The sequence below is a fragment of the Camelus bactrianus genome, chromosome 19 (genome assembly GCF_048773025.1).
Source record: "Camelus bactrianus isolate YW-2024 breed Bactrian camel chromosome 19, ASM4877302v1, whole genome shotgun sequence".
NCBI lineage: Eukaryota > Metazoa > Chordata > Mammalia > Artiodactyla > Camelidae > Camelus > Camelus bactrianus.
In genome coordinates, this window is record NC_133557.1 from 18,364,474 (window position 1) to 18,384,146 (window position 19,673).

At 44.9% G+C, this 19,673-nt stretch overlaps 1 protein-coding gene across 10 annotated transcripts in view; it reads right to left on the minus strand.

Moving 5' to 3' along the window:
• PTPRT (protein tyrosine phosphatase receptor type T) overlaps positions 1 to 19,673 on the minus strand; it is a 944,743-nt gene that overhangs the window by 601,451 nt on the left and 323,619 nt on the right. For all 10 annotated transcript variants that reach the window (XR_012500633.1, XR_012500634.1, XR_012500631.1 and 7 more), the window contains exons 3-4: positions 13,989 to 14,260; positions 3,469 to 3,550 (exon numbers count right to left, since the gene is read on the minus strand). Coding sequence is in view for 5 of the 10 variants with exons in the window: in XM_074347294.1 (XP_074203395.1) it covers positions 3,469 to 3,550; positions 13,989 to 14,260 (354 nt within the window). In the remaining 5 variants the exon portion in view is untranslated. The remainder of the gene's footprint in view (positions 1 to 3,468; positions 3,551 to 13,988; positions 14,261 to 19,673) is intronic.

Here is a 19,673-nt window from a genome sequence, read left to right on the forward strand (position 1 = left end):
AGCCAAGACATGGAAACACTATTTACAATAGCCAAGATATGGAAAGAAAAATACCATATGATATCGCTTACACATGGAATCTTAAAAAAAAAAAAAAAAGACACAAATGAACTTATTTAGAAAACAGAAACAAACTCACAGACGTACAGAACAAACTTACGGTTACCAGGGGGTAAAGGGGGTGGGAAGGGATAAATTGGGGGTTTGAAGATTGCAGATACTAACTATCTATATATGAAATAGATAAACAAGTTTCTACTGTATAGCACAGGGAACTACAGTCAGTATCTTGTAGTGAAAAAGAATATGAAAAGGAATATATGTATGTATGTGTATGACTGAAACATTATCCTGTACACCAAAAATTGACACAACATTGTAAACTAACTACATTTCAGTTAAAAAAGAAAACAAGCATGAATAAAACCCTGGAGGGGATGTGGAATAACAGAGGGCCTTGGGAAGGAGCCTTTGCCAGGCCCTGGTCAACTCCTCATAACTCGTAAGCTATGGACAGATCTGAGGGCTGTATGTACCACCAGTACTTGTGTACAGAGTTAAATGGAATTTTTCCAATTCCAGCCACTACCACAGAATTCTCACATTTTGATTTCTAGGAAGTTTAAGCTTAAGCCACCTAAGCACCGAGGTTGAACTCAGCTGAAGCACGTGTCACAAGAACACAGCTAAGGTCACGTCTTGCTGAGTTATGTCCCATGGCCCATTTTCTGGGTAACTGGCTCTTAGAAACTCCATAACCATGTAATCCACACTCCTCAGGGGGGGGAGTATAAAGCCATCAGAAGAATCCTAAAGTCAGAAGCAGCCCCAGTGGGAGAAGGATTCCAAGGATTCCAAGATGAGCCATGAGGCTTTGGGGATGGAAAGGCATTCAGATGCCCCCCAGAGAACCCTCTCCCACGGAGATTTATCTGAGATAAGGAAGCATGTGGCTGCAAGGGCAAACCACGGAGAGTGTGTAGAGTCAAGGCAGAGTTGAGTCTGAGACAGGGGTGTCATGGCAGAGGTAGAAAATCCCAGTACGGAGTTCTGGTATCCCAGGAGCGAGTACCAGGCCAGTTTCTTTCAGGAAGAGCCAATGTCACCTTCGAGAAAGACCCAGTGCACGCGACAAGCGCAGAGTGAGCAGCAGGATGCAGCAAAGATGAGTGTCCTCTACAAGGAAGGGGTGAACGCAGGACCTGGGGAAGGCTGGCGGCTTGTCTCAGACAGGCTGCCTCAAAACCGGTGGTTGTGCAGGGTGGGGCGTGTGAGGTTAAGTGCACCACATGCAGGAAAGACATCTCCTGACATAGTCTGAGGTCAAAGGTCACTCTCCAAAGGGCAGCAGGTGCTGATTTCCACAAGTCAAGGGAGGGGAAGACTTTTTAATTTATTTTTTTATTGAAGTATATATAGTCAGTTTACAATGTTGTATCAGTTTCTGGGGTAGAGCATAATATATTAGTTATACATATACACATATATATTCCTTTTCATATTCTTTTTCATCATAGGTTACTATAAGATATTGAATACAGTTCCCTGTGCTATATAGTAGAAACTTGTTGTTTATCTATTTTATATATTGTGGTTAGTATCTGCAAATTTAGAATTCCCAATTTATCCTTCCCCACCTCCTTTCCCCTCTGATAACCGTAAGTTTGTTTTCTGTCTGTGACTCTGTTTCTGTTTTGTAAATAAGTTCATTTGTGTCTTTTTTTTTTTTTTTAAAGATTCCACACATAAGGGATCTCATATGGTAGTTTTCTTTCTCTTTCTGGCTTACTTCACTTAGAATGACAATCTCCAGGTCCAACCATGTGACTCCAAATGGCATTATTTTATTCTTTTTATGGAGTAGTATTCCATTGTACAAATGTACCACAGCTTCTTTATCTAGTCACCTGTTCATGGGCATTTAGGTTGTTTCCATGTCTTGGATATTGCAAACAGTGCTGCTGTGAACTCTGGGGAGCGCATATCTTTTTGAATTAGAGTTCAAGGGAGATGAAGACTTAATTCTGGTAAGAGAGACTCATATGCATAAACCCTGCAAAGCTGGGAAATTTCTGCGGCCCTCTTCACATGAAGCCTGGTTCAGTAAGACATTTTCCAGGCATTACTGAATGGACAGACCCATCTGAAAAATCCCAGACTTAGGAAGTAACTTCACGGGTATAAACCTTAAGCCAGGGTAGTGGAGCGTCTAATTGGATCTCAGCATTCCTGAGATGCTAGAAAGGAGGTTTCTCTTGCATAGATACCAAACACAGTTATCCAAAATATTGTCTTGCCAAAACCCCTTGGAACTGTCCCCAAATCCCTCCAGAGAAGGTGCTCGAAGACAATGAGTCAAACAATGCCACTGTAGTGCCAGGCGGAGGAAGTAATGTTTGAGGCTCTGACAAATTCACTGCAGCAGAACTAGAAAGAACCATTTCAATTAAAGCAACATGGTTGGGGAAGAAATGAGAATAGTCCCAAAATGGGAGAAATGAAAGGCATGTAAGGATAAGACACATGGCATCTCTGAGGGAAGAGCAAACTGCACTACAGCCCTTAGCACGACTCGTGGCTGTAAAGAGAAGCAGAGAGAGCCCTACTAGGAGTTACCTAGGGGTCAGATGGCTGCCAAGAAACTAATGGGAATCTCCAGTCTGCAGACACTAACAATCTAATGGGGCTGGCAATCTAGCTAGCCCTCCCAGAGGCTGCCATAATCGCTATGCACATCCCTTTGATTAAAATCCCCCCACCAAGTATCACTAGATACAATGCTCTCTCAATGACCCACACCCAGGGATTGTCCCCTCTGAGATTCAGTGATCCTGGGAACCACAGCTTTTTGCTCCAACACATTCAAATATCTTAGACTAAATACAGCAAAAAGAGAGAACTTGGATGGGAAATTGGATGGGCATGGAGCAGAATGTCTTTGAGAATTCCTCCCACTGTACCATAAGTACTAACCACTGAGAGAAGTCTCTCCCTGCACCTAGAGAGTTGATGAGGGTATTTAAAATTGCTTTTAAAGAATTAATAGCTTTGGGGTACTTTTCCCTTTGAGTGAACAGTGTGCTAATTTGCTCAGTGTTTTGGCGTTGTTCTTTTTTTGAGACAATTGCACAAGATTCTACCCAAAGCCCTCTAATTCTTCCACTTCAGTGGTCTGAATCCCACTAATAAACAATCAGGACTTTAGACTCCCTTAATAATGCAGAGAGATTCAAACGAAGATGTTTTGCCACTCTCTGCAGATTCCTGTAGGTGCTGCCTGTTGAACAGGCCGGCAAAATTATGGATTTATTCAGGACTGATTGCATTGAGTATGTAAGTGTTTTTTGAAGGATTAAGAAAAAGAGAGAGAGATGTTTGTGAGCTGAATGAATAGGGGGGGATTGCAGCCTCCAAGCTACCCAGTCTGGCGTGCAGCAAGGCTGCGTTAGGAGGAGGGAAGAGACTTACTGCATGGATGGGCAAGCACCCGGACCTCGTCCACAGCGATGTAGCCAGGATGACCCTTCAACGAGACGGATTCAAATATCACCTGCAACACACAAGGCAGGAGTCAGTTTTGCAGACGTGGTTGCAGGCATTTATCACAGGAAGCTGCCCAGCCCCCAAACCCTTTCTGTCTCAGCTTCCCAACAGAACTACTGAAGGCGGTCTTATGTTAGGCTAAGAAGCTACTCTGGCAATAGACTTGGATTTTCAAAACAAAGTAAAAAGGCCACACTCTGGGGACTAGCAAAAGAAGAATCAGCCACATGACACATTTCTAATGGTTTTCAGAAATAACACTTGGATGGAGGGAAAACCACCCAAACATGGCTGGAAACCCTAATCTGCACCTATTTAATAATTGTTTCAAGTGAAGCTATAATTAGAAGAATTATTTCCCAATATCCCAACTTTCTTATGAAGGGTGAGGGTAAAGCCACCATAAGTCAGGTGAGGTTTACCTTGATATGATTCTACACCCCCAAGGAATAGTCCGTCTAAATTAATAACACCTCTTGAAAATAAGCCCCATACATAACCCTTCAAAAGTGGGCTTCCTCTACTCATTTTTTTTTAACTGCAAACACTCTTCCTTCGACGGCTATCAATTCACTGATCATTCCCAAGCCCCGATCTCCACTCTAGACCCCTCACCTGAACATGGGTCTCACTTACCCAGTTCACAGATCTGTAATTCCACCTAGATATCACATAAGTCCTCCCACACAATAGGATGCAACAGATCTGAATAGCTTCCCTACCAGACTGTCTCCCTCACTGCCCAAAGGGCCTCCTTCCCGAAATACAGACCTCAGTGGGTTGTACTATGGCCCACCCAGTCACTGAAAACTGGGATGCAGACAGCTGCCTGGGCTTCTCCATCTGCTTCACTCCTCACATTCATTTCCTTTTTGACTCTGTCTTCTTAGTATTTCTCATGTCTGCCCATGTCTTCCCATCTCTGCTATTAAGTTGAACCACAGGAAGCAACCATTTTGCAGGTCAAAACCAGTTGGATATTAACAGCACTACTCTGCTTCAAATCTTCATTGCTTTTCATTTCCACCATCTCAACAGCCAACCAAATGGACCCTCTCTCTCCTGTCTTTTACTCCTCAGTTTAAGCCTGTGGATGGACTGGAAGGTGGGTGATGAGACCAACAGGAAAGCCTCCATGTGGAAACTTTTTATGGTCCACGTGGTCACTCCAGGCTAGGATATTCAGAGGCCAGTGGTGTCAGTGAGGCCCAGAGCTTGAACAGTTGTAACAAATGAACAGGGAACTGGAGGAAAAGGTGGTGATGGCTATGAAAAGGCAGTTTCCTTGGGTGGTAAGATCTATCACTAAGGCAACATGTGGCTGCCGGGGAATTACGTAAAGTAACTTGGGGACAGACAGTCACATCAAACACAGAGGAGCTGACACCAGCATGACAACCACTCTAGAAGAGGAGTTTACTAAGACAGCAGGGTCCTTCGGCAAGATTTAACAAGCAAATTGTACAGAGGGTAGGGGAAAAGTTTGCAGAAATAAAAGTGTGATATCTGCCTCATCCTGCAGGAGGGGAAGTCAACAGAATATCTTTCCATAAGGAATTATCTATTTAATTATATTTCTAATAATTCAATGGAAACCAAAAGCAAAGTCCATAGGAAAAATTAAAAATAAAATACAATGAACACAGAAAACACATTTAAAAGAAATAACACAAAAACATTCAAATTGCGTAATAAAAATAATAAAAGAAATATTTCTAATGTGACAAGAAACATCAATAGGTTAAAATAGAGAAAAGCGCTCAGACTCTCTAAACAAAGTCTAATCGTATGCTGTAAGATAAACACCTAATACAGAAGGACTCAGTGACCTTAAAAACAAGTTGAACAAAGACAATAGGAAAATGCAAATAAACACAAAATTGCAAAAATGTTGCAAAAGCATCAAAGTAGGACTTAAACCAAAAAGAACTATAAAACCATTAAGTGGACTAAAATCGTCATATAAAAAAGATGCATGAGTCAAGAGACTTAAAAGGAGAAAATGATGGGAAAAGGAAAAAAAACCCAACAACTGAAGACTTTAACACATCTTAGACTCTAATCAATCAAATGGAAAAAATTTAACTATCAAGTATGTATCTAACATGAATGATAATGCATTTACTAGATATATGTTAACAGAAATTTTCTTTTCAAATGCTCATGGACTGTTTCTACAAAGATCACATAATAGGCTAAAGCGTAACTTCAATAAATCCTTCAAAGAAGGAACTCTACAGGTTTGGAGCTATACATTTTCTAACCAAATTCACTAAAGCAATACATTGATGACAAAAGCTTAAAAATCAATTTCTGTAAGTTGAAATATTGTGTATTTCTTAAATACATAATAACTATAATGTCAAAATATGTTTTGCATGTTAACAAAAGTCTAAATGAAACAAAATTAGAAGTCAAATGGCAAGTTGAAAACAGTATCTTCAACACACACGCCAGCTAACAGCTAAATATCCTGTTTTGTGTAAAGAATTCTTGAGAATCAACAAAATAAGTAAACTCTCCTGAAGAAAAATTGGCAAGTGAGCTCAGCAGGTAACTCATAAAAGATGAAGTAGAATTGGTAATGATTTATGAATGCAATTTTCTTAACGACACTAGGGAGATTATGATGGATGAATATTTTCTTTATACTTTTCTGGATTTTCCAAAATTTCTGCAATAAAAATGAGCTACTTCATATTGACAATAAAAATTAAATGCTTTAATGTGCATTACATTTTCCTATCTCTCTGCCTGTTACACTATCACTGTGTCATGTACACTGTCCAACTCCACTAGAGCATCTATCACGCCATCTTGTAATCACTTCATCAATTATTTCATTCTCTAAACTCTAAACCTATTGGAAACAGGAGCAGTGTCTTCATTCATTTACTCACAGATTCATTCAATATCTACAGAGACCCTTCTCTGTACGAAGCCCTGAGGCACATGCTGGGGCTATAAAAGTGAACAAGAATTAGGTTCCTAGCCCTGATAAACTTTACATTTTGTGAATGGCAATGGAAATTAAATAAATGTAGAAAATTAAATTCATTTTGTGACTGGTGTTATGAAGGAAATAAACAGAATGTTGTGATGAAGAGTAAATAAGAGGGAGAGAGTCTACCTAGAGTGTTCAGGAGAGACCTCTAAGGAAGGGATAATTAAGAGGAGACCAGGAGGATGAAACTGGCAAATCAAGGAAGAGGTGGTGGAACGTGCAAAGGCCATGAGTCAGGAAAGAGCTCGGGGATGACCTGGGAACACGAGAATGAGACCCTGGTGTGGCTGGGATACAGTGAGGCATGAGGCAAGCCTGGAATGTTAGCTTCAGGTCAGATCACATGAAGGCCTACAAGACTTAGTAGGGAGCTCACATTTTCTTCTGTTACTGAACAAATTGAAGCAGCAAAGTGACATACTCTAATTGACACTCTAAAAAGATCATTTTGGCTATTCTGTAGAAATTGACTAGGAGGGGGTACACCTGAGCAAGAATGAAACAAACAGACCTATCCGTTGGCTACAGCAGTGACCCAATCAAAAGATGAGTGAGGCTTGGACAAAGGTGGTGGCTCTGAAGAATAAAGATGTTGATGGTTTGAGAGGCATCTTCAAGGGAGAGATGAAAATAACTGCTGTCAAATTAAGAGGGGAGGAGTGAAGAAAAGAAAAATTGCAATGATAACTCTTCAACTGAAGGCCTAAGATTCTAGGCTGATTATGGTGTTATTTATTGACATTGGGAAGATGAACATGTGTGCATGGGCAAGCCCGCAGGGCTACGTCAAGATTTCTCTTGGCCATGTTAATTCTGAGATGCCAATTAACCATCTTATTGGATATACTGAGTAAGAAGCTGGCATCATATTCTGAAGCTCATGGGTGATCTAGGACCAGAATTACAAATGTGGCAGATTTGGCATCTAAATGTCGTTTAAAGCTATAGAACTAGATGAGGTCACCTTGGAAGACAGAGTGCACAGGTCAAACAGGACTAGGGCCCGAGGCCAAGTGCTGAAAGCCCAATAAAGGATTTCATAGGACGGCGGGGACTGGAACTTGGTTTTAGGTAGAGAGGAATGAGTCAGGGAAACAGCATAAAATACAAGGGGATGAGGAATGAATGGAATAAGGTTCCAGAGGAGGCAGGAGTCAGCTGGGATCAGGAGACCAGGGGAGGTACGTATCATTATTGACCAGGGCGGACACCTCATCAACTAAGACTGAATGATAATGAAAACAGAGACCTATAACCACGATAATAAAGGCCAGCCATATTAACCTTTTATTAGTAGGTGGTCTCAATCTAGCCTCTCAGCAGCCCTGAGAGGGGGGACCAGCTGAATCACCAAAGCTCAGTAAGGAAGCCAGAGGTGGATGTAGGACTGAGGCCCTGGTCTCCCGGTTCACAGTCCAGGACGACATCCACTCCCAGACGTTAATGAAAAGCAGTCCAACTCTCACTGCGTCAAAGCACGTGGTTGGGCAGAGTTCTGACTGTTTTTTTTTTCCCCCGGTTAATCAAAGTTCAACTCTATTAAGCTCCTGTAACACTCTGTTTGTCACATCATCACCCAGTATCTAACCTATATTGTAATTATTAACAAACACTCCGTGAAGGAACCCAAGGCTGGTCGTGAGAGGATGGATGCGTGACAGTGAAACAGACATTTCTTCACTGATCTCTCTCCTTTCTTTTGCAGAAATAACAATTTTCTAATGAGACAGACAATCTTTTATTCATCAGAATTCCTCTCAGGAATTTTTTTTTATGAAAAGCGCTGGGATAGGTGAGACTTCGGTTTCTCAAATATGAGAGAGTAATATTGTATAAGAAACAAGGGGAAGAAGGTTCTGGTTTTTCATGAAATGAATGAACAGCTGTAAAATACTTATAACACACATAGTAAGATACCAATAAATGTTCCTGTTATTACTGCCCTTATTCTGGGGAGACGGATGGGGGAGTGGAGAGGGAAAATATGAGGAAATGGTGGGAGAGGGAGAAAGCAGTGGACTGCCCAGTGGAACTGTCCTTTGTGCTGCCCACTCCAAGTTTCCACTGAAGTTCAATAGACTCTTTGATGTGAGTGATGACAGGCAGAAACTGATAGAGGCTGGGCTTTGGGTTCATGCAGAGGTATGTGGACATTAAGAGACACATGTGGTTGCAGGAGCCATGGAAGCTGGGGGAGGTGGTGGGAAGAGAGTACAGAAGCCTGGGTGAAGGAGACCCTAACAGCCCACAGAATCCTTGATGAAGGCTCCAGACTCACAAGACATTAGAATTAAGGTCCACGGTATGTTTCTAACAAAAGGCAGGCCCTGGATGCAGCTGAGAATAACATACCTCCCAGAACATATGGGGAATATCCTCCCCATCATTGCCAGGCTGCTCCGAGCAGAATGCTCACAAAACCTACAGGAGCCAAGAGGGTCCTGTTCTGGGCACGCAACTCCAGAGTTAAGATGAAAAAAAAAAAACAAAAGTCATGCAAACTGCCATGAGATAGAACCTTCAGTTCAGTGCCAGAAGAGTCAAGAGCTACAGCACAGACACAAGGCTGGGGATATCAGAAACCGTGCCAAGGAGGCCACCATTCCTCCCTAGAAAGGAAAGAAAAGGCAGGCAGGCCCGTGGTGAATGGGCTTGGACTCGCCTGCTGACGCACGTCCCCTGAACACTCAGCTCTTGCAATGGGGCTGACTTGCAGACCCACATCCAAGCTTCCAGGGACAAGCACCAACCCCGGGGAGCACAAAGCCAGGCACTGAAGAGGGAGATCCCCCATGGTGGCTAGACCCTGCCCTCAAAAGATTATGGGGTGGCAGGTCTCAGCCATGGAGAAGCAATGGGTACTGGGAGTAAGCTGGCTGGGTCAGCCTCTAGAAATCACTTCCTTATCCATGCTGCGTGCTTTCTTGTTCTGAACAAGATCCTGGCAATGCAAATTATCACGGGGCAGCACACAGGAAAGCAGCATGGCCAGAGACATTCAAACATCAGGAGAGATGTGAGGGCTCCCCCACCCCAGAATTCTCACTGCTGATGAAAAAGTAGGAAGCCCTCTCAAAGACACGGAAGAACAGAACAGAGCTTCATCTTGTAGGGTTCAGGAAAAGCAGCTGCCAGAGCTGCAGTTCAGCCCCCAGGGCCAGGTTCCCAGCCGACAAAGTTCTGGGGAACGTGGATCACTGGCATCCTCTCTTCAGGTCGGAATGTGCCCCAGGAAACATCTGCAGCTTTGGGTGGAGATGATCACTCCATCAATCTGCTTCTGGCGTGGGGACCCTGGTCAGGAAGACTCTACCTGGTACTAGCCAGCTCCCGTTCCTGGGTACAGGCACCACAAAGGGACAGGGTGATGTCAAGACCTTTGTGATAGAAAGACCTGCCCGGTGTTCCGAGGCGAGGGAGAATGGTCATCCTCAAGCCGAGCATGCTCAGAAGGAAACTCAAACCAAGGCCCCTGAGGAATGAAAGCCAGGAATGGAAGAAGAGCCAGAGGAATGAGTGAAAAATTGTGGAGGCTGCTCTAGAACTGTCTGTTCACAGAGGGCAGGGAGGCAGGGGTGGAGGGGACACAGAAGACGGCTCTCAGTGATATTCCATATCAGTCTACAGAGGTGAGGACACTGAGGTGCAGGGACTGGAGCAGAAAGCCTGGGCTGAGAACCCCAACTTCCCTGCAGGACATCCTTCAACCCCAAGGAGGCCATGTGTTCCTACTATCAACCACACATTCCCCAGCCCCTACACCCTTAGAGGCCTCCTGGTATTGAGGGGATGAAGTTTGCACAGAAAGGTGCCAGCTTCTCCCAGAGTGGGAGCTGCTGGGCAAAACCAGGAAGTAGTCTCTCAAGGGAGGCTCAGAGATGAGTCACCCATAACCCCTCCAAAAAGTAGGTTGTGTGCCTGTCTGGGGGAGGGTGTGGGTATGTCAGGACATGGTGTAAGACACCTGGCATTTTATGCCCACTTTTGCAGTCCTCAAGCAGAGAAATGTATACAGCACAAACTTCAAGGGGCTGCAAACATTTTCTCAAAAGATAAGAGATAGAACAATGTTGGCTCTCCAGAACTCCTCTTCGGAGGAAGACCATATACATTATCATGGGGGAAGACTGCCTGAAGTGAAATTAATAGACACTCTTTTCCCTTTCCCACACCAGCCCAAGGAGGCCTGTGTAAGACAAGGAGGGGGGTTTGCTGCTGAGCGGGGAAGGTGTGGGTGGGTAAGAGAGAAGGGAGGTAGAGGGAGCTACTCCCTGTGAGGCACCCTCCTGGATGGTGCATGAAGTTACCAAATCCACAGAGCACCAGATGCCAGACGAATTCCTGAGAAAGACTGGGCTTCGAGTCCAGCTGAGTCCAAGTCAGGGGAGTCTGAAATTTCAGGGTTCTCCATAGCACTTAGAAATGCTGAATAAAAGGTAATTTCACCAAGGCAGGTGATGGAGAACAGAAAGCAAGTGGCTGCAAAATTAATTAAAGTTCTTGTTGTTTTTTTTTTAATATTAGGACAGAAAAGTTCAGAATCATTAGAAATGTGAAATAGACTTACTGTCACCTGGAAGGAGGCAGCCATCTGAATCATGATTGCAGTCACACTGGATGAGCCCTGTCCTCCCGAGTGGAGGCAGGCGTGGGGGTGGGTGGCCCTGCTGAAGGTCTGCTGCTAGAAAGCCCACTGATAAGAAAGATGAAATTTCCCTGTTTATTACAGGGCCACTGTGAAATATGATTTTATTAAATGAATACATAAGCCATCAGGGTCTGAAGCCCAGCACTGCTGAAAACCAAAATGGTACTGAGTCTATCGAATCAGACGTGCAAAACCAGAGCTTGGGGGCGGTGAATTTTCAAAAGCATTTTGCAAGTATCTTTGACCCTCCTGATATGCCCCATTTTCTCTCCTCAGATGTAGATGTAGGTGGCTGTCCCTGGGTGTGCGGTGAGTCTGGAAGCAGCAGGCTGGTGTGTGTGCACCTGAGGGTGTTTCACTGTGTGTGCGGCCATGGGACTATCCATTAGCGGCTGTATGTGCGTCTCTTCTCAACTGTTGCTTTCAGCACATTAGTGGATTTTTCACCACAAAGCTCAGAGCAGAGGAAACATAATGTATGTAATGACACTGTCGTGGCCAGCAAGCTGGGGATCAGAACATTGTCCCAGACCAGGCTACTATCACAGGGCCCGCTCAGAACACAATCACAGCAGTGTTTCTTTAAAGAAGGCCTTCTTCCTCCATCCTCTTCATCTGTTCTTCCCTCTCTTCCTCCTCCCTCCCTTCCAACAATTGCCGAGGCCCGTGGCAAGCCTGGTGTGTGTTACCTGATATGATACTATCTCATTTAATCCACAGACAAACGCTTCATCGTACCCACTGGCCTCTCCATTCTACAAACCAGAGAGCTGTGATTCAGGATGGTGGTGGAATAGAATCCAACATTACACAGCTAGTGAGCAGAAGAGTCTCAGAATGGGCATGATTTTTTTTCTCTAAAAGCAAGAAACTGGAGTCAGAGGACCCAGGTGGGATTATGGGACCTCAATTTACCAATAATATCCCCTATCCAGGACATGCTGCTGCACAACACAGGAGCTACTACCAGATAAATGAGAGGCAACATGCTTACCACAGAGCTGGGGCAGAGGAGGTGCCTAGGAAATGCCCTCTCTTCCCTCTACACCCCGTCAAAGAGCGTGGCCATCAGTAGGTCTGTCCCTCTCCTGGGCCACTTCTCTTGTTCTTCATACTTGCACCTCTGGCCCCATCTGCACCAGCCTCTAGGTAGGGAGTTTCCAAATGGAACCCTAAGGCCTCCCTGAGGGGACCCATGGGCTTATAGAGACACTTGACATTTATACGAGTGAAACAGAGGGGGAATTTTAGGACCAGGGCATCAGGGCTCTGGCCCCAGCTTTGCCAATGATTTGCTGTGTGGTTTTGAACTTCACTGTCCATTTCTGGACCTCAGCTTTATCACCTACATCAGAGTTCAGCAAACTGTGGCCTAGAGGCCAAATCTGGTCCATCACCTGATTTTGTACCATTAAGTTTTATCTGGAACACAGCCATGTCCATTCATTTATATGTTGTCTACAGCTGCTTTCACAGCACATCTGAAAGAACTATATGCCATGGATGCTGAAGTGAAGGATACCTAAGAATCTCCTGACCCCTCACCTTGCCACCCTCAGGTTCATCTCCTGCTTCAGACCCCAGAGAAACTTCTCCACGATGCAGATCTGACTGTGTCACTTTCTTACTCAAAGCCTTTCAACAGCGGGAAAGGGGTTTAACTGCACATAGGCACAAGGGATCTTACTGGGGTGACGAAAATGTTCTAAAGCTAGCTTATGGTAATGGTTGTGCCACTCAACAGATTTACTAAAAATCACTGGATTGCATACTTAAAACAAGGGGGTTCTACGATATATAAATTGTAATTTGAGTTTAAAAAAAGAAAAGAAAAACTTTCAACAGTCCCAGGCCGAGATGACATGGAGCTGTCCCTCAAAGTGTGCTCTGTGGGCTGGTGGCATCCTATACAGTGTTTGTGTTATCAGGCCACAACGAGATAAAAGGCGTTAAGAAACTGTTAGAGCAATTTGGTGTTGCTGTGGCATTTTTACTGCAGTCTGTAAAAGTACTGGTTCATAATCAGTTGAGAAAAAGCTTGTCTTTCATCACAGATAGTTTGAGTAGCACCACTCCAGACTAGAGAATAAATTTAATCTCCTCATCCTGGCCCCCCATGACCGACTCATCCCTGTAGGCTTAGCCCCCCCCATATCTCCTTTTCAACCTACCTGGAAACAACCTAGAGTTTCCAGACTCTGCCAAAATCTCTCACTCACTCCTCCAGTCCATGGCATGCACTACCTTTTCAACTCAAATGCCTTTCCCTGCCATTTTCAATAACTATTTATTCATCCTTTAAGACTCACCTGTCATCTCCTCTTAGAAACCATCCTTATTGTCTCACCCTCAAACACCCTCTTCCTCAGGCACAATATCTAACTAGTTACCTCATTTCTCTGAACCTCAGTTTTTTCATCTATAAAACAGGCATATTAATAGTATCTCCCTAATCCAACTGTTGTAAGAAATTATTTTAGAATTTTATATAATTTGTATTTTATAATTCTTATAATTATTTTATAATTTCAATCTCTAGGTTCCTCCAGCATCTTGTCAAATCCACATGCATCCCCCTATACTGTAAGTGTTTATCTATATATCAGTCAGTCTCCTGGATTGGCTCACCTCTGCATCCACCAGGTCTAGCTAGGATCAGCTCCGTAAACACAAGGTGAACAAGCGAGTAAGTAAACGAAGTCCTTTCTAGACCTAAACTCTAATCAGGGCAAGAGGTATATAGATTTATAACTACTTAGAAAAAAAAAATCAAACTATGGTAAAATGCCATACCTGGTAGAAATGTGGCCAGAAGGTGCTGATGGCAAGCTCTGCCTTCACCCAGCCCTCAGTGACGACTCCGGACACGTTCCAGACGGGGTTCCCCTGGGGCCCGCCATTCACCTTCACATAGACATTCAAGGCCCCCGGGCTGGACCTGTCACGGCTGGAGAAGTAGTAGTGGAAATCGATGCAGTGGGTGTCATTCTCCTTCAGAGTCGGCAGGAGAAGGTGGGCCTTCTGGCCAGAAGCCCTCCCGGAGCTGTTCACCATCATAAAGGATCCTGGAGACCCACAAAGGGGGCGGGACGCAGAGACAAGGAGAGAGAAAGAACATTCTTCTGAAAATCAGTCATACACATAAACACAGTGGCCGGAAATCAAGTCTCTCTAGGAGGGTCTTGTTCATCCTGAGGAAGCCACATTTCCTCTCTCAACTTGAGTATCCTGTTCTGTAGCTGGGAGTGAAAAATCCTACTCACCAAGGCAGTTTTAAGAATTAAGAGACAGGAACATACATGCATGGAGCATTTCTACAAAGTAAACATTCCACAAACATTTACAGGGAAAAAAAAAAACACATTAAAAACCAGTAGCTCCTACAGGAAGCATGGAATAAAAACCCAGGAATTTAGTTAACTGCAACCTCCATGGGTGAAATGAGGTGAAATATAACTTCATTCAAGCTTGGGTTGTCTCAGTGGAAGCAGGAACTTTACAACACCCACGTGCTGTTCTAACATATTCCACCTGGAGCCCTGCATTAGTATCAGGAATCTATCAGAGGAAGGCATGTGAAAAGTACAGCATACTCAAGTCAGCAAAGAAGACCTTCAAGAAATGAGAGAACCAACCGAAAGATGAAATGGAGGGTAAGTCATACTTGCTAAGCACGTAAGGAGTACCAGTGTGATGCTGAGTATCTCATTTATGAAGTATTCTATTGAATCTTCAAAATGACTCTGGGAGATGGAGGGTTTTCATTTTATTTAAAGACTGAGTGACTCACTCTGGGCCACTCAGACAGGGAGGGATGACACCCAGATGATCTCCAACCTCACAATTTATGCTATTTTCACTATTTGCAAACAACATGACTGTTATTTGCAAGCATTAGAAAAGGCTGTCTCCTAGAAAGGAGGTGAGCCTCTTTGGAGTTACTTTGTCTGATTAAATGGTTGCTTCTAGTTCTTCACCCTTCCTAGGATCTATGCCCTTAGCTTTTGTCTAGGCAGTCCCTCCCAAAAGAGGCACAGGATGTGTCCCCATCCCACGACTTTGGGCACCATTTGCTTTGGTCAAAAGGATGCCAACAGAATGAGGCTTGAAATGTGCCTGCTTGTCGGGCTTGCCCTCTGGCACTACAGCCACCTTCCATGAGAAGAATGTGCCCCCAGTAGCCACTGCCCTTTCAGCCTGGGATGAAAAACAGATGCATGTGGAAGAGAACTGAGCTCAATGGACAGTGAAGAAACAAGCCATGCTACCCAGGCAGCTGGAAACACAGCCACATGGCCAACAAGCCCAACCTGGATCAGCCAGTCCACTCTGGCTGCTCAGACCCAGGAACAGGAAGATAAATGCTCACTGCTGTTTGGCACAGAGTTCCCTCTTGGTTTGTTAGGCACCATTACTGTGGCAATAGCTAATTGATGAAGGTCGCCTGAGAGAGCCGACTTAGGCAAGAAACCACCAGGAGGCACATTTCAGTTCAAAGGACCTCTTAACAAGCAGAAAGGATTCAAAATGGGATGGACTGCTGGAGAGACACAGTGCATTCCCCATCACTGCAGGTGGTTAAACAGAGCCTGGACAAATTGAGGAGATGACTAAGGAAATTTCACAATCAACTGTGAAGGCTGAACTCTGTGACTTAAAGAGTCTTATGATTCTATGAAATAAACTGCATCATAAAACACTCAAGTGATTCTGGAATGAATATTCACACCTAGAAAACCACTGTTGCTTTGAAATCTTATTTTAGCCACTAAAATCTTCAATCAGAATGAAACCTTAAGACTCCTTATCCTCAACCAAGATGAGCCACTTCAATAGCTGTAAGTAGCCTCATTCTTTCACCCTAATACCAAAAAGACTAACAGCTGCCAGATAATACGTGCTGGGCAATTCATATCATGTTGGGGTTCTAGAGGGTACCAGTCATTCATAGCTTGTCTCTTTTCGGTTCAGAACAAATTTAAAAATAGACACAGGAGAGAGAGTGTGTTTGTGTTCAAAATCTCGACTTTACTATTTACAAAGCTGGATTAGAGAAAGCAACTTGAACTTGAGGCTCGTATTCTCCCCTGAACCAGCATGCACAGCAGCTAGATGATCAAGGACTCTTTCCTTCTGACTCCACCCAGATTCCTAGGGCTTACCCCAGACTGAGCCGGCAAGAAGCAAGGTGATAAGGACAGAAACACGAATCAGACTTTGGACATCCCACCAATCAGAAAACTCACCCACCCCCTGGGGTAGGAGCCACTGCAGGTGAAGCAAAAGTCGTATCTTCCTTGTGTTTCCAAGAGGGTAAAGCTTCCTAGTTTATGGCCAGGCAGGAAGGCCAGGGCACATGGAGAGCTGTCCCTTGTCAGGTGTTATCTCCAGTCATCATAACCTCCCACTAAGGCAGCAAGGAAGGAACCACTGCAGGGGGGAAACTGAGGTGCAGAGAGAAGTCAGCATCCATGTCCGTATCTGTTTGCTGACCTACACCCCACAGGCTTCCAGAAGGTCTCCCTGGGACAGAGGAGTGATGACCCACAAGACCCACAAGCCCCTGGCCACAGAAGGGGAGCACATCTACAGGTAGGGAAGGCAGCCTGTGAAGCAGGCAGTGTCTGGCTTTCTCCACTCAGAACCCTAGGATGCCCCATGGACATTTAAGCTTCTAGCCTCCTGCCAGTTCACACCAGGCTTCTTCTGTCCACAGCAGAAAGTTGAGAAAATTTCTCTTCCACCAGCTCAGGTTCCCATCGCTTTGCATCCCAGCTCTGCTGGTGAAGCAGGCTCACTGAGGAGGTGGAGCCATTTAACGTCCATCCACCCAGCCATTTAACGTCCATTTAACGTCCATTCCTAGACAGCAAGTCTAGGAATCCCTTCCATCTTGCTGTCCCCATGACTGTTAATAGAGATGATACCATTTCCCTGAAGGTAGGAGCTGGTGAAGGTGCTTGGTCCTCCATCAAGTCTCCACGCAGCAGAAACTGCTGGTCGATTAGCAAACTTGTCCTCTCTGTTCTGGGCACATGGCTGGACCATGCTCCCCAGCCTCCTTTCATAGTTTGATGGGACCATGTGTCTGGGCTCCAGCCAACAGGACCTGCGTATGAAGTGTGCCACTTCCAAGCCTGGTGCCTGAAAGCTGACCACCCCTACTACCTCTCCTGACCCTCATTGTTCCATCCTCCTTTATATCATTCTTTAAAGGATGATTCTCGGACTGGCAATCTCAGCATCACCGGGGAGCTGCTAAGAAATGCAGACTCTGGGGGCCCCACCCCAGGTCTACTGAATCTGAATTTGCATTTTATTAAGATCACTACTGTGGCAAAAGGCATGATACCCAGTGTGTCATGAGCACCAAAAAACCCCAAAAAAACAAAAAGATCCCCAAGTAATTTGGATGTACATTAAGGTTCTAGAATCACTGCTCCATTGTCCTTTTCCCATCTACCAGCTGAAAGTAAGGGATTCTAGGAGCCTAAGTGACAACAAAGCCACAACAAAAGGAGTCCAGTGCCCTGAATGACCATGACCACGAGGAAGGCCACCCACCTACTGGGAACACTCATTTTGGACTTTAATTAAACAAGGAATAAACTACTATTGGGTTATTAAGCCACTGAAATTTTGAAGCTTATTTCTGCAACTAGCATTATCATTATTATGCTGGCTTCCCCGTAGAGCCTCTGCTTCCTCCTAGTCCCTTTATTTAAGGAGATAACATGAGAAACAGTATTTACTAAGCAAGGCTGCAAGATGCTCCAGATAGGGATGTCATTAAGAGCAGTGTCCTTTGGTAAAAAGAATCAGAAAGATGAGAATGAAAAGAACGGACTCCAAGAATAAATCCTTGAGAAGGGAAAGAAACATCCTGGACCTTCACTAAGACACTTTGTGCCTCAGGGGGGCCAGAGTTGGGTTCAGTTAGCATAACACCACCCCCTGCCCCCTAATGTCGATCTCTGTGACTTGATACGCATCCTCTGGCCTGTAGACTAGACAGAAAGGTATGTGTTTGGGTGCAAGGCTCAGAGAGATAAACAAGAAAATTGAAAAAAAAAAAAAAAAAAAAAGACAGAAGAAAGAAAATGATGACTGCCCACCCCACCCAGCCTACCCACAAAGGAGGGATGGGTCAGGCCAGAAGGGAACAGCAGGATGGAGCCCTGCTCAGGAATGTTCTAGTGAGGCTGGGAGAATGGCAGCGTGGCCTTGGAGTCCAAGTGACAGAGTGTAAGAGAGTAACCCCCGGCGATGCGGAAGGGTGGGGGAGGCCAGCAGCACCTGCATCTGGCACACCCCACGAGAGGGGAGGGGTACTGTGACACTGGGAAGGGCTCCCACAGCACCATCCGTGGTGGGGGTCTCTTTCTACACCATGCAGGCAGTGGGTTTCCAAGAGGAGTCCAGAAAGGGGCAACACAGGCGACTGACCTATACTCGTGCACTCACGAGATGCCCAAGGATTCTCATGAGTGACTGGGGGGAACCTTAGGAGAGCAGACAGAGGCCTGGCAGTCAAGCAGGTGGAGGCTTGGGGACAGAGATTTAGAACTTGGATTAGTGTCTGATCGCTGCTGTAACTAATGACCACAAACTCAGTGGCTTAACACAACACAAACTTATTCTCTTCTGGTTCTGGAGGTCGGAAGTCTGAAATCAAGGTATTGCAGGCCTGCTTTCCTTCTGAAGGACCATTTTCTTATCTTGTGCAGTTTTTAGTGGCTGCCAGCATTCCTTGGCCCATGGGCCCCTCCTCCATCTTCAAAGGGCATCACTCCCACTTCTAGTTCCACAGGTACATCTTTTTCTGACTTTGACCTTCCTGTCTCTGTCTTAGAAGGACCCTATACAACAGGTCCAGCCAGACAGTCCAGAATAATCTCCCCACTGCAAGATCCTTTATTAAATCACATGTGCAAAGTCCCTTTTGTCATGAAAGGTAACACATGCACCTTTCCAAATGTTTGGGGTACTATGACCACAGATGTACTCCCAAGCTACTGATCCAGAGCTATAAGGATGACAGACCCAATCAGATGCCAGCAGCACACTCTCTAAACAGCAGGTGTCCCAGGGAATCTGAGTGCTCCTGTGTGGGTGTAGAAGGTTCCTTGCAGTATCAGATCCTGTCACCATGAAAGTCTTAGGAGGGAAGTATGGTATAAAAAGCAAAATGAGCAGTTAGATCATTTGGCTCCCAACCTGGACAGAAAAAAGAAAAGGTTTTGTGGCTAGAGATGGGGGGGATCCACCTTTCAGCAGTGGAAACTCATCAGGGCAGCTGGTCAGTGCAGCCAGTAATCGTGTCACCTGTTGCTCCTCAGGTGTCCCCCACCACGGCATGTGGCTGCTCTCAGGTCATCCTCCAAGCTGATCAGACTGATGACTTGGAGCAGAAACTTGCCCTGTGGTTTGGACACTCGACATCTGAACTCCCTTCCTGTGTTTGGGGGAACCTCACTC